The following is a 15,269-nucleotide window of genomic DNA, read 5'->3' on the forward strand; positions in this document are numbered from 1 at the left end:
CCTTGAATTCTGTTTCACTGGCGCCTGCGAAAAGGCATCACGTACCGACTTCAGTGGCACAGGTTACCAGCCAGCGAACCATCTCTCTCCTTCTCCAGTTCAGCGTGGACAGAGTCATCCTCATCACCTGCAAGACACGCAGCAGGAACATGTTTTCTGATTCAGTGGGAATAAGAGCACCTCAACACATTCACAGTCATTTTTTGACAGAACATTCTAACATATGTGAAAACGAAATGTTTGCCTTTCATCATTTAGCAGCTAGTATAACACCACACGTCTGCAGCGACGACAGATGTATCCAAAATATGTTCATAATTACACAGATGACTAATTGAGACTCTTCCATTTTGAGCACTTATTTGGCAGTTTTGCTGACAGGAATTCAGCCGAGACTCCAAATAGCAGGAGAAAGAGTTGGTTGAAGCCACAGCGACACTGCAGCCTTGATCATCTGAAGGCTTTTTCTGTGTTTAGTGTGGAACCCGAAAGGTTTAATTATGTGGTTTCTTCTCATCAGCAACAGTTAGACGCTGTGTGATGTTTTCTCTGTTAATTTGTAGTGAGGCTGTGGAGGCCTGCAGAAATTACAAGCTCGAGGAAACTGTTGCATGTTTTGACTGGTGACCAGCGCTCAGATTTTTTTTTTCTTTTTGTGGTGAAATGCTTTATGGAGATGACTGACTCGCCCTCATACTTCACTTGTTCGCTCTCTCTCTCACACACACACGCACGCACGCACGCACGCACGCACGCACACACACACACACACACACACACACACACACACACACACACACACACACACACACACACACACACATACAGTACCTGTAGTCCTAGCTCCAGTGCCACGTTGAGCAGAGTTATATCAGGCGGGTTGTCTGCGGGTGTGGCTATCTTAAAGGCGTCTTGTGCCAGTTTGAAGATTAAGGAAGAGGAGTGGATGTTTTTCTGGATGGCCTCCAGCACCGTCCGCAACCTCAGCATGTCACCTGCATGGCAAAAATCAACCTTTATTAACAAGCACGCACCGTTAAGACAAAAAGGGAAGGGACACCTCTCTACTCTGATTACAGCCATGAGTACACGGATGTGCTAGCGGTACCTTTAGCGGCAGTGAGCATGGTGGAGGCCAGCTCACACTGCTGTGACTCCAGGTGTCCCAGCGTGAACCAGCGCGGGTATCTACTTGGGACTATGGAGATGCCGTGATGAGGGTGGCCCACGTCCCCGGAGCCTGCTGAGGACTCCAGCACCGGCAGCCTGACACAAACACACAACATTAGTTTTGCTCTTGCAGTGAGGGTGTGAAAAACCTTTTGTAAATGACATACAGTATTCATTATTGTTTAAACATAGCACTGAAACAGGAAACTGACCTCATGGCGCGGAGAGCCACCTTGTACGCCAGGTCTGCGTCATGTGGCAGCAAGGCAGAGAAGAGGTACTTGGCAAAGGTGTGCATGGGAACACTCTCCCTGTGGATAACCTCACCTAGACCACTGAATGGACCGGCTGGACCGGGAGAAAGAGTATAATGATGTGACGTTTATTTTTGTCATCATGCATGCCATGGTCTTGCTTACACCACCTGGATGTAACACTGACTCTGACTGGTAAATTAACACAATCATAAAATGTGATTGGTCTGCGATGGAAAAAAACAACAGCAATTAAAATATGTGACTCCCCAAACTTAGAATCTCGCAGGAACAGCATGCTTTAAGGAGTAGGACGTCTCCTGGATGCTTTAACACAGAGTGAAAAAGTGTCCTCAGAAGACGTCACTGTCCTACCTTCTAGTAGCTGAATGGCCTGTTTCCGAAGAGTCTGAACCAGGAGATCATCCAGCTCCAGTTCCTGAAGTTTTGCAACGATCTGCTCCTCGTTACGACACACCTAGAACACATTCACAACCAGAACGTTTAGTATGAAGGAAAATGAGAGGATGGACTGAGGGTTCTGGTGCACTTGGACTGATTTTACATCAATGAGATCATGTTCGTGTAATAAGCTGAGATCCATGATTTCTTACTCTTCAGTAAGAGAAAGTAAGTTGGCACTTTGAAGTTTAAATAGCTTTTTAAGAAGGGATCTTGAGCTTGAGGTATTAAAGGACCAGCAGGGTGCCTTAATACCTCGCACCTTTGCATCCGCGTGTATGTACCGTTACAGTACACAAGACAGAAAGTGAGTTTATTCCACCACTGAGAAGTCCTTTTGGAAATCTGATTGGTTTAAAATATAAGTCTTGCTTAAAACTGCACTTCCTTTAAAATCCTATTCGTGTGCTTCTTTCTATGTCGCCCCGTGTGCCTACTGTATCTTTTCTTTAAGCCTTTATGTCTTATGTAAAGCATGCTGAGTCGCCCTGTTGTTCAAAAGTGCTACACAAACTTGCCTAAGACTTTAATATTTGAGATGATTTCCATGACATTCAGAGAGGTCTATGGCAGCCATGTTAAGCACTCTAAAGCAGATTACCATTCACACAAAGGAATCTTCCTTGGATTTATTCTAATTCAAAGTGAACCTAAGTGCGGTGATTTTCTGCTTGTTTTTCAGGAAACAAAATGCTCTGACCTTTTCTCTCTTTTTTGCATGCCAATTACTTCACACAGACGCTTAATTATAGTGATTTTCTATCATGGCGACATTGTCTACACCAGGCAAATTCACACCACTTCTTTTAATATGCAACAAACCATAAATGCAGTTTAGTTTTCCACTGCAAGCAGCCGAGCATTACTGTACTGCCTATACGGACAAGTTTAGCATCTGAGAATTTTATGGATTATATTTTAATGTATATGCTTTTAGCATTACATATATCATATGACAGTGTGTATTTCAGGTCTGCCATACCTTATCCTGAGCATATAAGCCCTCAGGCATTATCCTCTGCTGGCCCATACCCATCAGGGCCACCTCTAAGGCCAAAGTCAGATAGGACTCCCCTCCGTCAGGACTGCCCCACACCGGTACATGGTGGTAGACTGGAGGCCTGGGGTCGCCTTCTGAAAAGAAAGAAGAAGAAGAGAGGCTGAGTCATTGGGCCTAACTCCTTGTTGGAGGAAGCCACACAGAAAAGCACATTAAGCAGCCCACATTATCACAAACCCACCCAAAACAATTTTGACCAGCCCCGATTAAATAAACAGTAATCTAATTGGGTGCAAAACTGCTCAGTCTGAAGCTAATGTGAGAATTACGTTCAAGCTTGATCAAATGAAGTAGGGATCTTCATCCTGGGGGTCAAAGTACATGCAACTGCCGGGGCGTATCCTTCCGCCACTGCTTAACAAGATGACACTGTCCATAGATACGTTTAGAGGGAATTCTGTAATTGAAAACACTGGAAGTCTTTGGAAGTTATTTGGTCTGGCTGAAGCCTCATTTACCTTCTTTACATTCTGGTATTTAATCATTTCTCCTTTACTTCTTACAGTGCAGTGGAATCGGCGGGGGGGTTAAGGCCAGTACGGACACAGAAATAGTTCCAGTGTACATAAAGGTATGTGTGCAATGTATTAAAAGCATGCCAGCGTGTAACGTCATACAAATACTGCATTCATGGTAGATGGTGATCACTAATCTAAGATGGCCGCTAACCCTACACCAAATGCTTGACGGCTATAATTGGGAACAGATGCCGTGAGAGTCTCAGCTGCTGATTGGTACCCATTTGTTCCCTCCTGCTCCCCACCCCATCATTCTGCTTAAATCCCCTCTGAGCAATAGATCCCCTCAATCCTGTTTATTCCACGGATATATGTGTGTGTGCGTGCATGCGTGTGCGAGTGAGTGAGTGAGTGGTGGGTGTGTGTGTGTGTGTGTGTGTGTGTGAAGAAAATGTAGGGAAAAGTGGAAACTGATTTTACAGACTTAACCCCAGCGCTAACTCATTTCAGTCTTTATCCATGGGCTGCTGAGTGATTGGTTGATTTGAAAAGATCTGAGAGAAAACTGCATATTGATTGGCTCACGCATAGTCTGAGTCAGCCCCCCTTTGAACAGATGTTCCCAGCTGTCTTCCAGAGGGAAATAAAGCATGGTGACCAGGCTACACACACACACACACACACACACACACACACACACACACACACACACAAAATAGTCATACCACTCTCCTCAAATTCCCAAAACAACATAAGACAATCATTCACTCTATTACTAACAAACCCAAACACACACACACACACACACACACACAAATGAGTGTGCCAGTGGTCAGCATTGTTTGAATTGACAATAGTTCCCTGTAGCCTGGTGACAATGGGAAAACCCAACCTCTATTCTGCTCTGCTGCAATGGCCACTGGTGAAAAAAAGCCCTGGGCAGGGTGAGAAATGCAAATGGTAATGGATTCTATACATACCACACACACACACACACACACACACACACACACACACACACACACACACACACACACACACACACACACACACACACACACACACACACAAAGGGAGTGTGGTCTAAATGAGCAGGGTGTTCCAGCCCGATCCATTCATGCACTGCTAGTTTATGGCTGTCTGCAGCACAATAGCACTCGGTCCTGATAGAAGAACATGAAGTCTGTTGTCTGATGAGTCACTGCTGATGTGCCCGATCACCTCTGCTCAGGACACACTGCATCAGCTGGTGAAGTGTGCCAGGAATTATACCCTGTAATTGGCTCTTTGAGTAACGTACTGTGAGAAGACTGGGGGGAGGTTGGCGGGTGAGTATGTGTTTTGATGGAGGACATGCTTTTGCTTACATTGTAGGTTTAGTGGATAGTAGGTTAGCTTAGCAGTGCAGCAGACTGAACAGTGGACTGCAACTACATTTTTTTTAATGAGACTACTTGTTCAAATAATTGATTAAACATTGCGTATACAAACGCCCATCACAATCCACCACAGGTCTAAAGTGATGTATTCCAAATCGCGTTTCGTCTGACCAACAAGCCAAAATGCAAACAATAATTATTTTGGCAAATACCTGCAAACCTACCAACATTCCCATCAGCCTCAGCTGTACTTTGCACGTAGCGCTAATTATCAAATGTTTGCACGCAAACATGCTGAACCGAGATGGTGAACATGGTAAACATTAGACCTGCTAAACACAAGAACGTTGGCCTTGTCACTGTGAGCATGTTAGCAAAACATTAGCATTTAGCTCAAAGTGCTGATGAGCCTAAGTACAGCCTCAGAACTGCACGCATGATTAAAGGCTCTTAGTCTTACTGACTGATAAACAACTGAAACAAATAATTGATTATCCCAAATGTTGGCCGTTTATTATATTGCATGACTAATGATTTCAGTGCATGTATTAGCACACCAATAAAGCACTAGCTGAATAACATCTTTGTGTGAACGTTTAAAAATCCTTTCAATCTTGCTCTCTTTAAATCTCCGTCTCTTTTTTCCTGCCTCTGTCACAAATGAATACTGTTCGGTTGCTGCAGCTCTGACCAGCAATCTTTACTAATAGCTGCTCATAATGTAGGAGAGGTGAGGCTTATTCTCAGCTTTGCTCGCCATGTCACCATGGTAAAGAGCAGTATCAAAATGCCTATCATTTAAATTTAGTTAATCAGTTAAAGCGACACTGCACACTTTATTGGCTCAGCTCTTGAGCTTGCACAGGACAAAGTGAACCTGTGGGGGATTCAGCGCACTCAACACATGAGACCGGAGACACGTTATGAAACTAGGTGGTTTGCTGGTGCACCAGAAATGATCTCACCAGATTCACTCTGCAGAAAGTCTGCAAGTAAAAGACACTTCAGTGCTAAATGATGCAACAACACAAGAGACCTCATGGGAACTGTACTGACGTTTGTGTCAGCCTTTTTGCCCCTAATAAAGTAAATATTCTTAACAGCTTGAAACAACTTCCAGAGCCTCAAAAAAAAAAAAAAAAGTTTTCCTGTTTTTGTCAGATTCTGGCACAGAGTTGTGATGATTTCTCATTAGAACCGCCTGTAAAAAGGAGAAACAGAGCCACATGTTTGTTTTCGTACCTCCGGTGTCCATGGTGCTGTCATCGTCCACACGGCAGGTTTCCGTAAGCGTGGTGAACAGACAGCCAATTGGGTCTAAGGGATGGCCCACCCAGCCTTCCAGGTTGGTGGTGGAAGTCACGCCTCTCTGGAGAAGCTCTGAGACAGGAAAGACCAATGTTAAGATGATTCTTCCAGAGCAAACAAACAGCTCTCTATGAATGTGTGTGAGCGTGTGTGTGTGCGGTTCACCTTTCTTTTGGTGTTTGTAGATGTCCATCTGTCTCTGCTGTTGGAGGCGGAGTGTGTTGATGATAGCAACAGCCAGTCGCAGCGCTTCCCTGGAGTAACCGTGGGAACGCAGGGCATCGACACGGGCGCATGCTGTCGGGACGTGGTCTGTGTGGTCGGCAGAGAGAGACGGTGAAGTCAGGACAGCCTCCCTCTCTCACACACACAAACACACACACACACACACACACACTGCTATACACAGTCACAGACATGCATTTTTCTTCCAAAATGTGGGACATAGGATGTAGTTAGGAATGGCAAAGATGCACACACACACACACACACACACACACACACACACACACACACACACACACACACACACACCCACCCACACCAACACACACACACAGTGCAGCCTCAGCAGAACGCCAGTGTGAGGCTGATAGCTGGCTTAAGTTGCAGAATCTGACAGATCTTAGCTGGAAGCTGCTTACTGCAGATACTGGCCTCAATATCAGCAGAATTACTGGTGGTGTGTGTGTGTGTGTGTGTGTGTGTGTGTGTGTGTGTGTGTGTGTGTCTTAGCATGGCTTTCAGTGGAATTATGGAAGTGCCACAGAAACGCCGCTGTTCTCCTGAAAATGACATTCTTCTACACTGCTGTAATGCAGAAAGTGTGTGTTTCTCGGTGAATCTTAAACAACCATATTATTTGACATAATAGATGTGTGCTTTTCTACAACAGGTGAACACAACCGCTGCTTCCTGGAAATGAGTAATCGACTACTGTTTCAGTTTCGGTGACATTTAAGTGTTCGCACACATAACTGAACAGAATAACAAAAGTTGACTTTCTTCAGAGTAAAATAATCCCATTAGAACTGCACGGAGCTTTGTGTGTGTGCGTGTGTGTGTGTTCACCTAGCCAGAGCGGCAGGCCCTGTGGGTTGAACAGCAGGCTCTCCCCCTCTCTCTGGTAGGATGGAGACATGTAATGGTCACTGCTGATGATTCTTTGGAGGTGGCTGTCCTGCCAGTGGAGGTCGCAGGCCTCCACTGCCCGGCTGAACACCGTCCTCCTCGGTCTGGACAGAGAGTCTGAGAAAGACAACACACGGTCAGTGATAGTGTCCTGCTGTCCCCTCTCACCTATGGGATTAAATCTGGTGTGTGTTCATATCTTGATTACATAGTATGTTTGTGTGTGTGTGTGTGTGTGTGTGTGTGTGTGTGTGCTGACCCTGTGCCAGGTTGCTCTGCGGCAGAGCGTTGGTGATGTTCGGAAGCTCGCTGCCGTAGTTGCCGTCCTCCAGCGGGCAGACATCCATGTCGCCCCACTTCTTCAGCTGCTTCAGCCAGCTGCTCTTCTCCTCGCTCTTACAGTGGGGGTTTAACACCACGCACACCCACAGTGCACCTGTGGAAAGGATGGAGGTCAGAGGTCAGGATGCAAAGGAGAGCTGGTTTAATTCTATATAAAGAAACTACTCAGTGCTTTCTTTTCTTTTCCTCCAGACCCAGAAACTCAGGGCTTCTATGAATCACTCTCTCACAAGTCCTTGCTCCCACAAGGGAAACCTCATGATGCTTAAAGTAAAGGAAATAAAGGTTTATTCTTGGGAAACATCTCTTTCATTACAAGCTTTCAAGACCTTTTGAGTTTGAAATCCCGGCGTGTAGAGTTAATAACAACTATTAATGAAGTTGTACAGTTTGCACACAAAACACTTAATCCATGCAATGATCATATTGCAGAAAAACTGAAGGGAATTAGTGGAAACATGGATTTATTGAGTTGATTTGACACGTTTCTTAGTCATACATGAGAGTCAATTGAATACATTTTGGTTTTGGACTGTTGATTGAACAAGGGTGAATTCAAGATGCATCTTGGGACCTATAGATTTTTTATGTGCATTCGCTATTTTCTGATATTTCATGGACTGAACAATTCATTTACTACCATTATCTCAAGGCTGAATCCAAAGACAAAATCTGTGAAGATGTGCATTGAGTCACGGTTTTAATGCCTGAAAAGTTGAAGAATGTGCTGCTTTTTGTTTCTAAAACCACACTGAAAACTATCCTAACCATGCCGTTACATCTGGGTAACACCTCTAAATGTTTCACTCACAGCCTCCACAGTCATGACTATGAACTGCAACGCTGCCTCCACAAAGACCAAATTTCACAAATGAAATATTGTGCATCAGTTCCCACAAAGAGTTTGCCCTCGGAGAAACCTGTAATAACAACAGGCAGCGCAGTGGCCTTCTGCACAAACCTCACTGCGACAAACTCACCTGCTCGACGCACAGAGAGCTCGAGCTGGGTCAGCTGTCAGGTGTCTGCATCGCTGAGAAAAAAAAACCATCAGGCAGCAAACACTGACCGTCTGGCTGTTATTTCTGTCCGTGTCTGTGTCATGATCTCCCCTGCTCACCCAGGAAGTGTTCTCATTGACCTCCTAAATGCCGAGATTGATTGCAGAGAAGCTGAGCAGCCGTATTGATCGGCAGCCTTTATCATTCACTCTGTATTGGGAGTGAGACGAGGAGAGAGGAGAGGCCCAAGCAGGAGGAGAAGCTACTGACTGGATGACCTAATAGCTTACCGACTGGATGAACATTTACCCGACAAGGTGACTGATGGTTTGCCTGAGTTAATGACAGACTGGACACTTCTGTGGGCCTGAATGTCTGACCTGCAGTGACTGATGGACCAACTAACAAGCTGATTGGTCCTTTTTTTTTTTGTTTCCGTTTTTGTCTGACAGTTTTCAAACTGTTCTTACCTAGTTCATCCCAGAGCTGCCGACACTTGTCCGTCATGCCCGTGCCCTGCTGTCTCCATAGCGACAGCCGGGGGTCTGCCATAAACTGTTCCGTGATGAGCGTCAGCATTCGGGCGCCGTTGGAGTCTCGCATTCGTAGCATCTCCCTCACCTGGAAAGACCCGGAAGTGAGTACAGGCTCAGTCACTGTGCGTAATCCAAACTTTGACCTTCTTCCATCTGGTGCTGATGTGCATCCTCACTCATCAGAGTGTGTTTCAGGAGAGGGCAAAAAAAACACTTTCGATGGCTGTTAACCTCTGGAGGTTAAGCTTAAACGTGCTGCTGTTTCCACCGGTTTCCAGTCTTTATGCTAAGCTAAGCTAAGCTAACCACCTCCTGGCTTGATATTGCATAAAAATCAATCTTAGCTGTCTGGACGAAAAGGTGAAAAGAATGTATTTCCCAACATGTCAGACTACTCCTTGAACACCTCTGGATGATAGAAGCATGTAGCTAAAATCCACATGACGCGTGAAAATCTTCTGAAATCAGAACGAACTGACAACACGTCATCTGGTTAGTTAAGGTTGGTAAAGTCACATTTAAGATGCTATGAAACCTTCTGAATGGCACTTAAAATGACATTAAAACACAGTTTGGTACTGAAATCGAGAGCTCAGGCTTCTCAGAATATAGGTCTGTTTAAAGTGGGCTTGTTTCAGTCAGATAAAGAGCACAAGGAAAGAACAACGTTTATAAATCCTCTGCTCTTACTTTGAGGATTTGCAAAGCTATATCTAACCATATTCAAGACCTGTTAAAGCCTTGAGTTTGAATAATACAGTTCAAGAAATCTTAAGATGACTCGGGACCTGCAGGCTCCCTGTTTCTTTGTGCCATTTTCCCAGTGGGAAACCACCCTGGAGACAAGAAGTTGACTGTTTCAATTTCTGTGAATCCTTTTATTCTATGACAGTATAATAAAGAAGTGGGTTCAATATGAAGTACTGAGGGAAAGAAGCAGGAAGGAATTCGGACTAAATGTAAATATATAATATATTAATAATATTAATCAATACGTCCCAGCTCTATAACGGAGCAGAAACAGGAAGTGGTGATGGATACCTTAGCGAACATGGAGTTGAGCTGCTTCCCGGAGCCGTAGTACCCTCCCTGTGACAGGAACTGTTTGACCTGCTCCCTCACTTGATCCTCGTCCAGATGCCAGCAGTTGTCATCGTCAATGCTGGCGCCTGCAGTCGGGTCCGGAGCACCTGGGAATACACACACACACACATCAAATGACAGGCACACACAAGGCTACGGTGACAGAAACATATGCAGGCAGTAAACACACATGAAAAACTGAGCGAAACGGAAACTAGAAGCACGGTTTCAATGTAGCATTAACAGCATTCCAGCTCACCTCACCCCTTATAGAGAGGCAGCAGAGACCTCTGCTGGATTGTTACTCTGATGATGCTCATCTCTTTCATGTCTATTTCTTTTGCATTTAACTTATAGTGCACAAAAAGCTGCTTGATTTAGGCTAATGGTGCACTGCGGGAATGTTAGGCCAACTTTATCTTTCTTCTGTTTCTTCTGGGCGTGTGTGTGTGTCGGAGCAATACTACGGGGAAATGTAGATACGCTCAGACGGAGGAAGCGGCTTTGATCCAGCAGGAAGCGAGCTGAGGAAAGCCCAGAGATGTGTTTCCAACTGGCTGGGAGCGCGCAACGGCAAACAGCAACATTCCTCCATCAAAGAAAGCCTCGCTCCTGGATCGACTGAACTTCAACCCCCATGATCCCCCTTGTCAAACACAGACAGGAAACACAGCGCGGGGCTTCCTGGACAGGAGAGCTAGGGAATGTCAACATTTAGCACGAAGGATGAAATAGAGAAGCAGATGAAGAGTTTTGTTTGGTGAAAGGATGTGTCTAGTTTTGTCATTCCTCCGATGCAGGTCTGCTGTGGTTCCCCTCTTCTTTTTCATCTCAGTACTTTCTCCGGTCCTTTCATCTTTCCTCTCCTTTCCGTCTCCTCTCTCCCATTTCCCCAAGTGCCATTTCTCCTGTCTCTTCCTCCCAGTGTCCCTTTCCTTTCCACACATCTCTCCCTACCTTGTCCCACGTCCATTTCACCATTCAACTCTTTTTTTTTTATTGCCTTTCTTCAAAATACTCCTGCCACTGGAAGGAGGCAGTCACTGGAGAGTGAGAACTAAGAAATCAAACAAGGCATTTGAAGCCTGCTTTGCCGCTTCATCGAAGTAATCAGGGTTCTGACGTATGACAGCCTGTAGGCTAGCATGCAGCATGTTTTAAGTCTGGGAGCTTTCAAGTCTGGCCTGTTGCTGTGAAGATATCTCTGCAGAGGGATGGACAGCACCTCAACCGAGCTGACTTTTCAACAATAGCGCTCCTGTTGACTGCCATGCATTTAGGACATGGAAAAACGGATTCTGCGGATAGGCGACATGCGTTTTGAAATCAAAGGTGAACTTAGAGGCTGCTCTCTCACCGTGGACCTGGTTGATCTCAGAGTTGGAGGAGAGGATCTCGTCAGCCAGTTTCTGAGCGGTGGGCAGCACCTCAGTGTGATGGGCTGTGATCAGATACTGGACCAGCTTCTGCAGCTGATCTCTGTTCATCTGGAACAGTGTCTCTGAGATGGGCAACCGTAGCTTCACCTGCATCAGACAGACAAACACAGATGTGGGTGTGTAGCATCTTAACTATGTACTTTTTACTATTATGAGTTGACTTTTTTTAGTTGCCTGGAGGCAGCTTCCTTGAAGATGTGCTTATTATGCACACAAATGGAAAGAATTTTATTATGTAGCTCCTGTACACAAAATACACAAAATTGTATCCAAGTCAAACTTATTAACTTCATTATGTGTGTGACATCTGTGAGACTTTTCCTAGACATACAGTAGATTTCCATTGTATTATTACCTGTTCAGGTTTGCGAATCCGGTAAAGAGAGAGCGCCACCACGTGGGCGCAATAGAAAATGTCTCTGTTTCCACAGCCACAGGTGACGGAGGTGATCTTGCATCGGTCGAAGCTGATGGCCACCTTGTGGGTGACCTCTGGCTCTGACGGTGTGGCGGGTTCAGTTACTGTGCCACTGAGGTGAAACCCTGCAAAGACACAAGGAAGAAGGGAGGAGGAGTGAGCTTCATCATTCACGCTGATGAAATGAAGGTTTAACTATCCCGACTGTGACAGGCGACTACCACGATCTGCACAGCTTTTTCCTGGTTTAAGACCTTTCACGGGCGCTAATGGTGACAAGACAATATCATTCACGTTGTGTTTTTTTAAGTTGCTCAACATCATCCTATTTCCCGTTTCCTTTGTTGTATCCTCTACCTGGATCCTGTGTGCAGGCTGCCGAGGAGGACAGAAGCATAAGAGAAGGTGAGAAGGAGCATCTGTGGTAATCTGAGCCTCTACAAATTTATAGGCTGAACCTTCAGTGCAAAACACACACATCTTAATGAGACGTCTCCAACAGGGCACTGTGCCATCTGATACTCTCTCTACCCCTCTCTCTCTCCACGCATTTGTGTGTGTGTGCAGTTGAAAGGGGTTGCTAGGGTGTGATCATTTCCTGCCTACACACACACACGCATTCAGCCCCCAGGGTAGTAAAGGTAGGCGCCTGCGGAGGTGAACTTTAACTCCGCTTTGCATCATTAATCTTCGGGGCCCACGCACACGAAGCTAACCATTGAGCTAAAGCTTAAGAAACACTCCAGTGAACATGATGTCAGAAATGATGTCTAACAGCAGGCGACATCAAGCTTTGGATCTAAATATAAATTTGATGAACAGGGGGAAACAGCAGTCAACCGTCGAGCACCTCAGGGCTCTATTCTAGGGCCCCACCGCTATGCTGACGATATGCAACTTCATGGATCTGTCAAGTCAGGAACCAGCAGCAGACTGATGTCCTTAAAGAACTCTCTGACTGACATCAAATGTTGGATGTCTAATAGCTTCCTCGAGTCTAATGAAAAATGATTTAGAAAGAATCCTGTTTGTCTTAAACTCATCAAAATGTGACAAGTTTGATAACCTGGCAGCTTCCATTAGCCCTCGGGAGTTATCTTTGATGCTAATCTTACCTTTGACTGTCACGTTAATGAAATAGTTCAGTCCTGCTTGTATCTTTCATGCTTATGCTATTATTTATACTTTGGTTTTTCCCAGTCAATTGTGCAGACAGAGCTTCTGGTCTATGGCACTCCAAATCTGATTCACTTAAACTTTTATGAAATTCATTAAAATTACATTCATCAAATCAATACAGAACAAATGAAGCCCTCTCATTCCAACGCCATGTGCTGCGGGGATCCTGTGAAGCCCGTGTATTGAAGAAAATGTGAGGAGAAAAGAACTGAAAAGAGGGAAAGGTAAAGGTGGAACAAAAAAGCTGAGTAAAAGAACGGTGAGTGAGGAAACAGAGGATAAAGGGGACGAGATAGGAGGAGAAATGTGAGAGGAGAACAGAGAACAGGGGAGGGGAGAGTGTATCTGGTCTGTCCTGTCGTCTCATTGTGACAGGTCAATTATTTATGAGGTGAGGTGTGTGTGTGTGTGTGTCTGTGTGTGTGTGTGTGTGTGTGTGTGTGTGTGTCTGTGTGTGTCTGTGTGTGTGTGTCTGTGTGTATGTGCGTGTACACATTGGATTACTGTATCTCACCAAACCATAGCAACCCCGCTGCTGCTTTCACAGCTAGCGAGACAGGAGAGAGAGAGAGAGAGAGAGAGGCATGAAGGGAGGATGAACAAGCTAACTGGAAAACAATGATATGGCTATTTCGGGCATGGGCTCTAAAGCTCTGACAAACTAGCAAACACACACACATGCACGCACGCACACACACTCATTCACACTCACTCACAGACATGAACACTTAAATTCTGGGGTATGGGCCAGCATGGTAGAGAAGCCTAATAAGCGTGTGTTAAGCCATCTCCCTGGCAAAATCCCACAATAGGCTTTTCCAAACCAAATGTGAGCGTGCGCACACACACACACACACACAGACACAAGCACATACACATTAATACACAATCATGCTGAGACCCAATCAACTGCAAACTGCTTTCACTATGACAAAGAAAGATGAACAGCTACAGGCGAATAAGGGGGGAAACCGATGACCACATGATGGGTTGAAAAGGACTGATGCACGCCAGCTGATGACTGACCGACGCACATTCAGAGGTAAGAAATTATTGGCTCAGCACTTCCCACCAGTGTGACATCTCAACCTACCACCCAGCTTGCAGATTGAAGTAGGAAATGCACTGATTCCTCTTCATCTTTCCAGTCAATCATTCGGATACTTGAACTCAGGATATCTGTGAGTGCTGTGCTCTCTTTTCCCCACTGTGTGAAGCTCATTGGGATACTTTTTTTATCTAAGGTACCATGAACGATAGTGAACACACTGAATTTTGATAATGAAAGTGATAAAGATAGTGTATTTAATGTGGACTGGTGTGGCGTGGCCCCCCTTGGCGGCGCCCCTGCCTGTATCTTAACAGACACCAACTAAATTATTAGAAATGTTGCAAAGTATTCTGCCAAGAAAGTGAACGTACACATTTTTGATAAGCAAACACAGCTCGCTTCGAGATAAATAAGCCCTCCCTTCATGCATTGCCACGGCGGGGATCCTGAAAAAACAGGGTCATCCAAGTTCCACTCAAACGCACACAATGTCATCGGATCGGAGCACATTCCAGCTGCAGTGTGACCCGTGCAGCATTGTGCTCACTCTACTACGAACCTTGAAACAGTCAAGACAGAAAGGTAATGACTGCCTCTGCAGTTACATCGCACAACAATGTTTTTGGCAAATGCTTTCGTCCAAACACACTCGTGTTAAGTGCATTCATCCTATGATAACTTTTCCAGGGAATCTTGCGAGTACAAACTGTTGTACAATGTCTTGGTGTCATGCACTTGCTGGAAAGGATTTCATTTTCTGACTGAAGGCTGCAGCAATACACACACACACACACGCATATATATACACATATATATACAAAAACACATGCCAAGGCAGGCCCCTCTGTGGCCAACCCATCAGAACTACCCACCAACAAACACACCCACATGCCAACTGACCCAGCAACCATCAAAGCAACAGGTACACAGCCAAGTGATCCACTGACCCACATATTAACAATCTGACCTGGCTGGCTTCATGCCACCCAACACATCAA

At 45.3% G+C, this 15,269-nt stretch overlaps 1 protein-coding gene across 1 annotated transcript in view; it reads right to left on the reverse strand.

Moving 5' to 3' along the window:
• The window catches only part of zswim5 (zinc finger, SWIM-type containing 5), a 58,902-nt gene that overhangs the window by 4,568 nt on the left and 39,065 nt on the right, over positions 1 to 15,269 (reverse strand). The window contains exons 2-15 of the mRNA XM_076744177.1: positions 11,979 to 12,166; positions 11,542 to 11,710; positions 10,143 to 10,291; positions 9,036 to 9,186; positions 7,482 to 7,658; positions 7,163 to 7,339; positions 6,257 to 6,403; positions 6,026 to 6,163; positions 2,869 to 3,020; positions 1,800 to 1,902; positions 1,383 to 1,518; positions 1,109 to 1,266; positions 832 to 995; positions 46 to 127 (exon numbers count right to left, since the gene is read on the reverse strand). Of these exons, the coding sequence (XP_076600292.1) occupies positions 46 to 127; positions 832 to 995; positions 1,109 to 1,266; positions 1,383 to 1,518; positions 1,800 to 1,902; positions 2,869 to 3,020; positions 6,026 to 6,163; positions 6,257 to 6,403; positions 7,163 to 7,339; positions 7,482 to 7,658; positions 9,036 to 9,186; positions 10,143 to 10,291; positions 11,542 to 11,710; positions 11,979 to 12,166 (2,091 nt within the window). The remainder of the gene's footprint in view (positions 1 to 45; positions 128 to 831; positions 996 to 1,108; positions 1,267 to 1,382; positions 1,519 to 1,799; positions 1,903 to 2,868; positions 3,021 to 6,025; positions 6,164 to 6,256; positions 6,404 to 7,162; positions 7,340 to 7,481; positions 7,659 to 9,035; positions 9,187 to 10,142; positions 10,292 to 11,541; positions 11,711 to 11,978; positions 12,167 to 15,269) is intronic.

Source organism: Chaetodon auriga, chromosome 12 (genome assembly GCF_051107435.1).
Source record: "Chaetodon auriga isolate fChaAug3 chromosome 12, fChaAug3.hap1, whole genome shotgun sequence".
Taxonomy (NCBI): Eukaryota; Metazoa; Chordata; class Actinopteri; order Chaetodontiformes; family Chaetodontidae; genus Chaetodon; species Chaetodon auriga.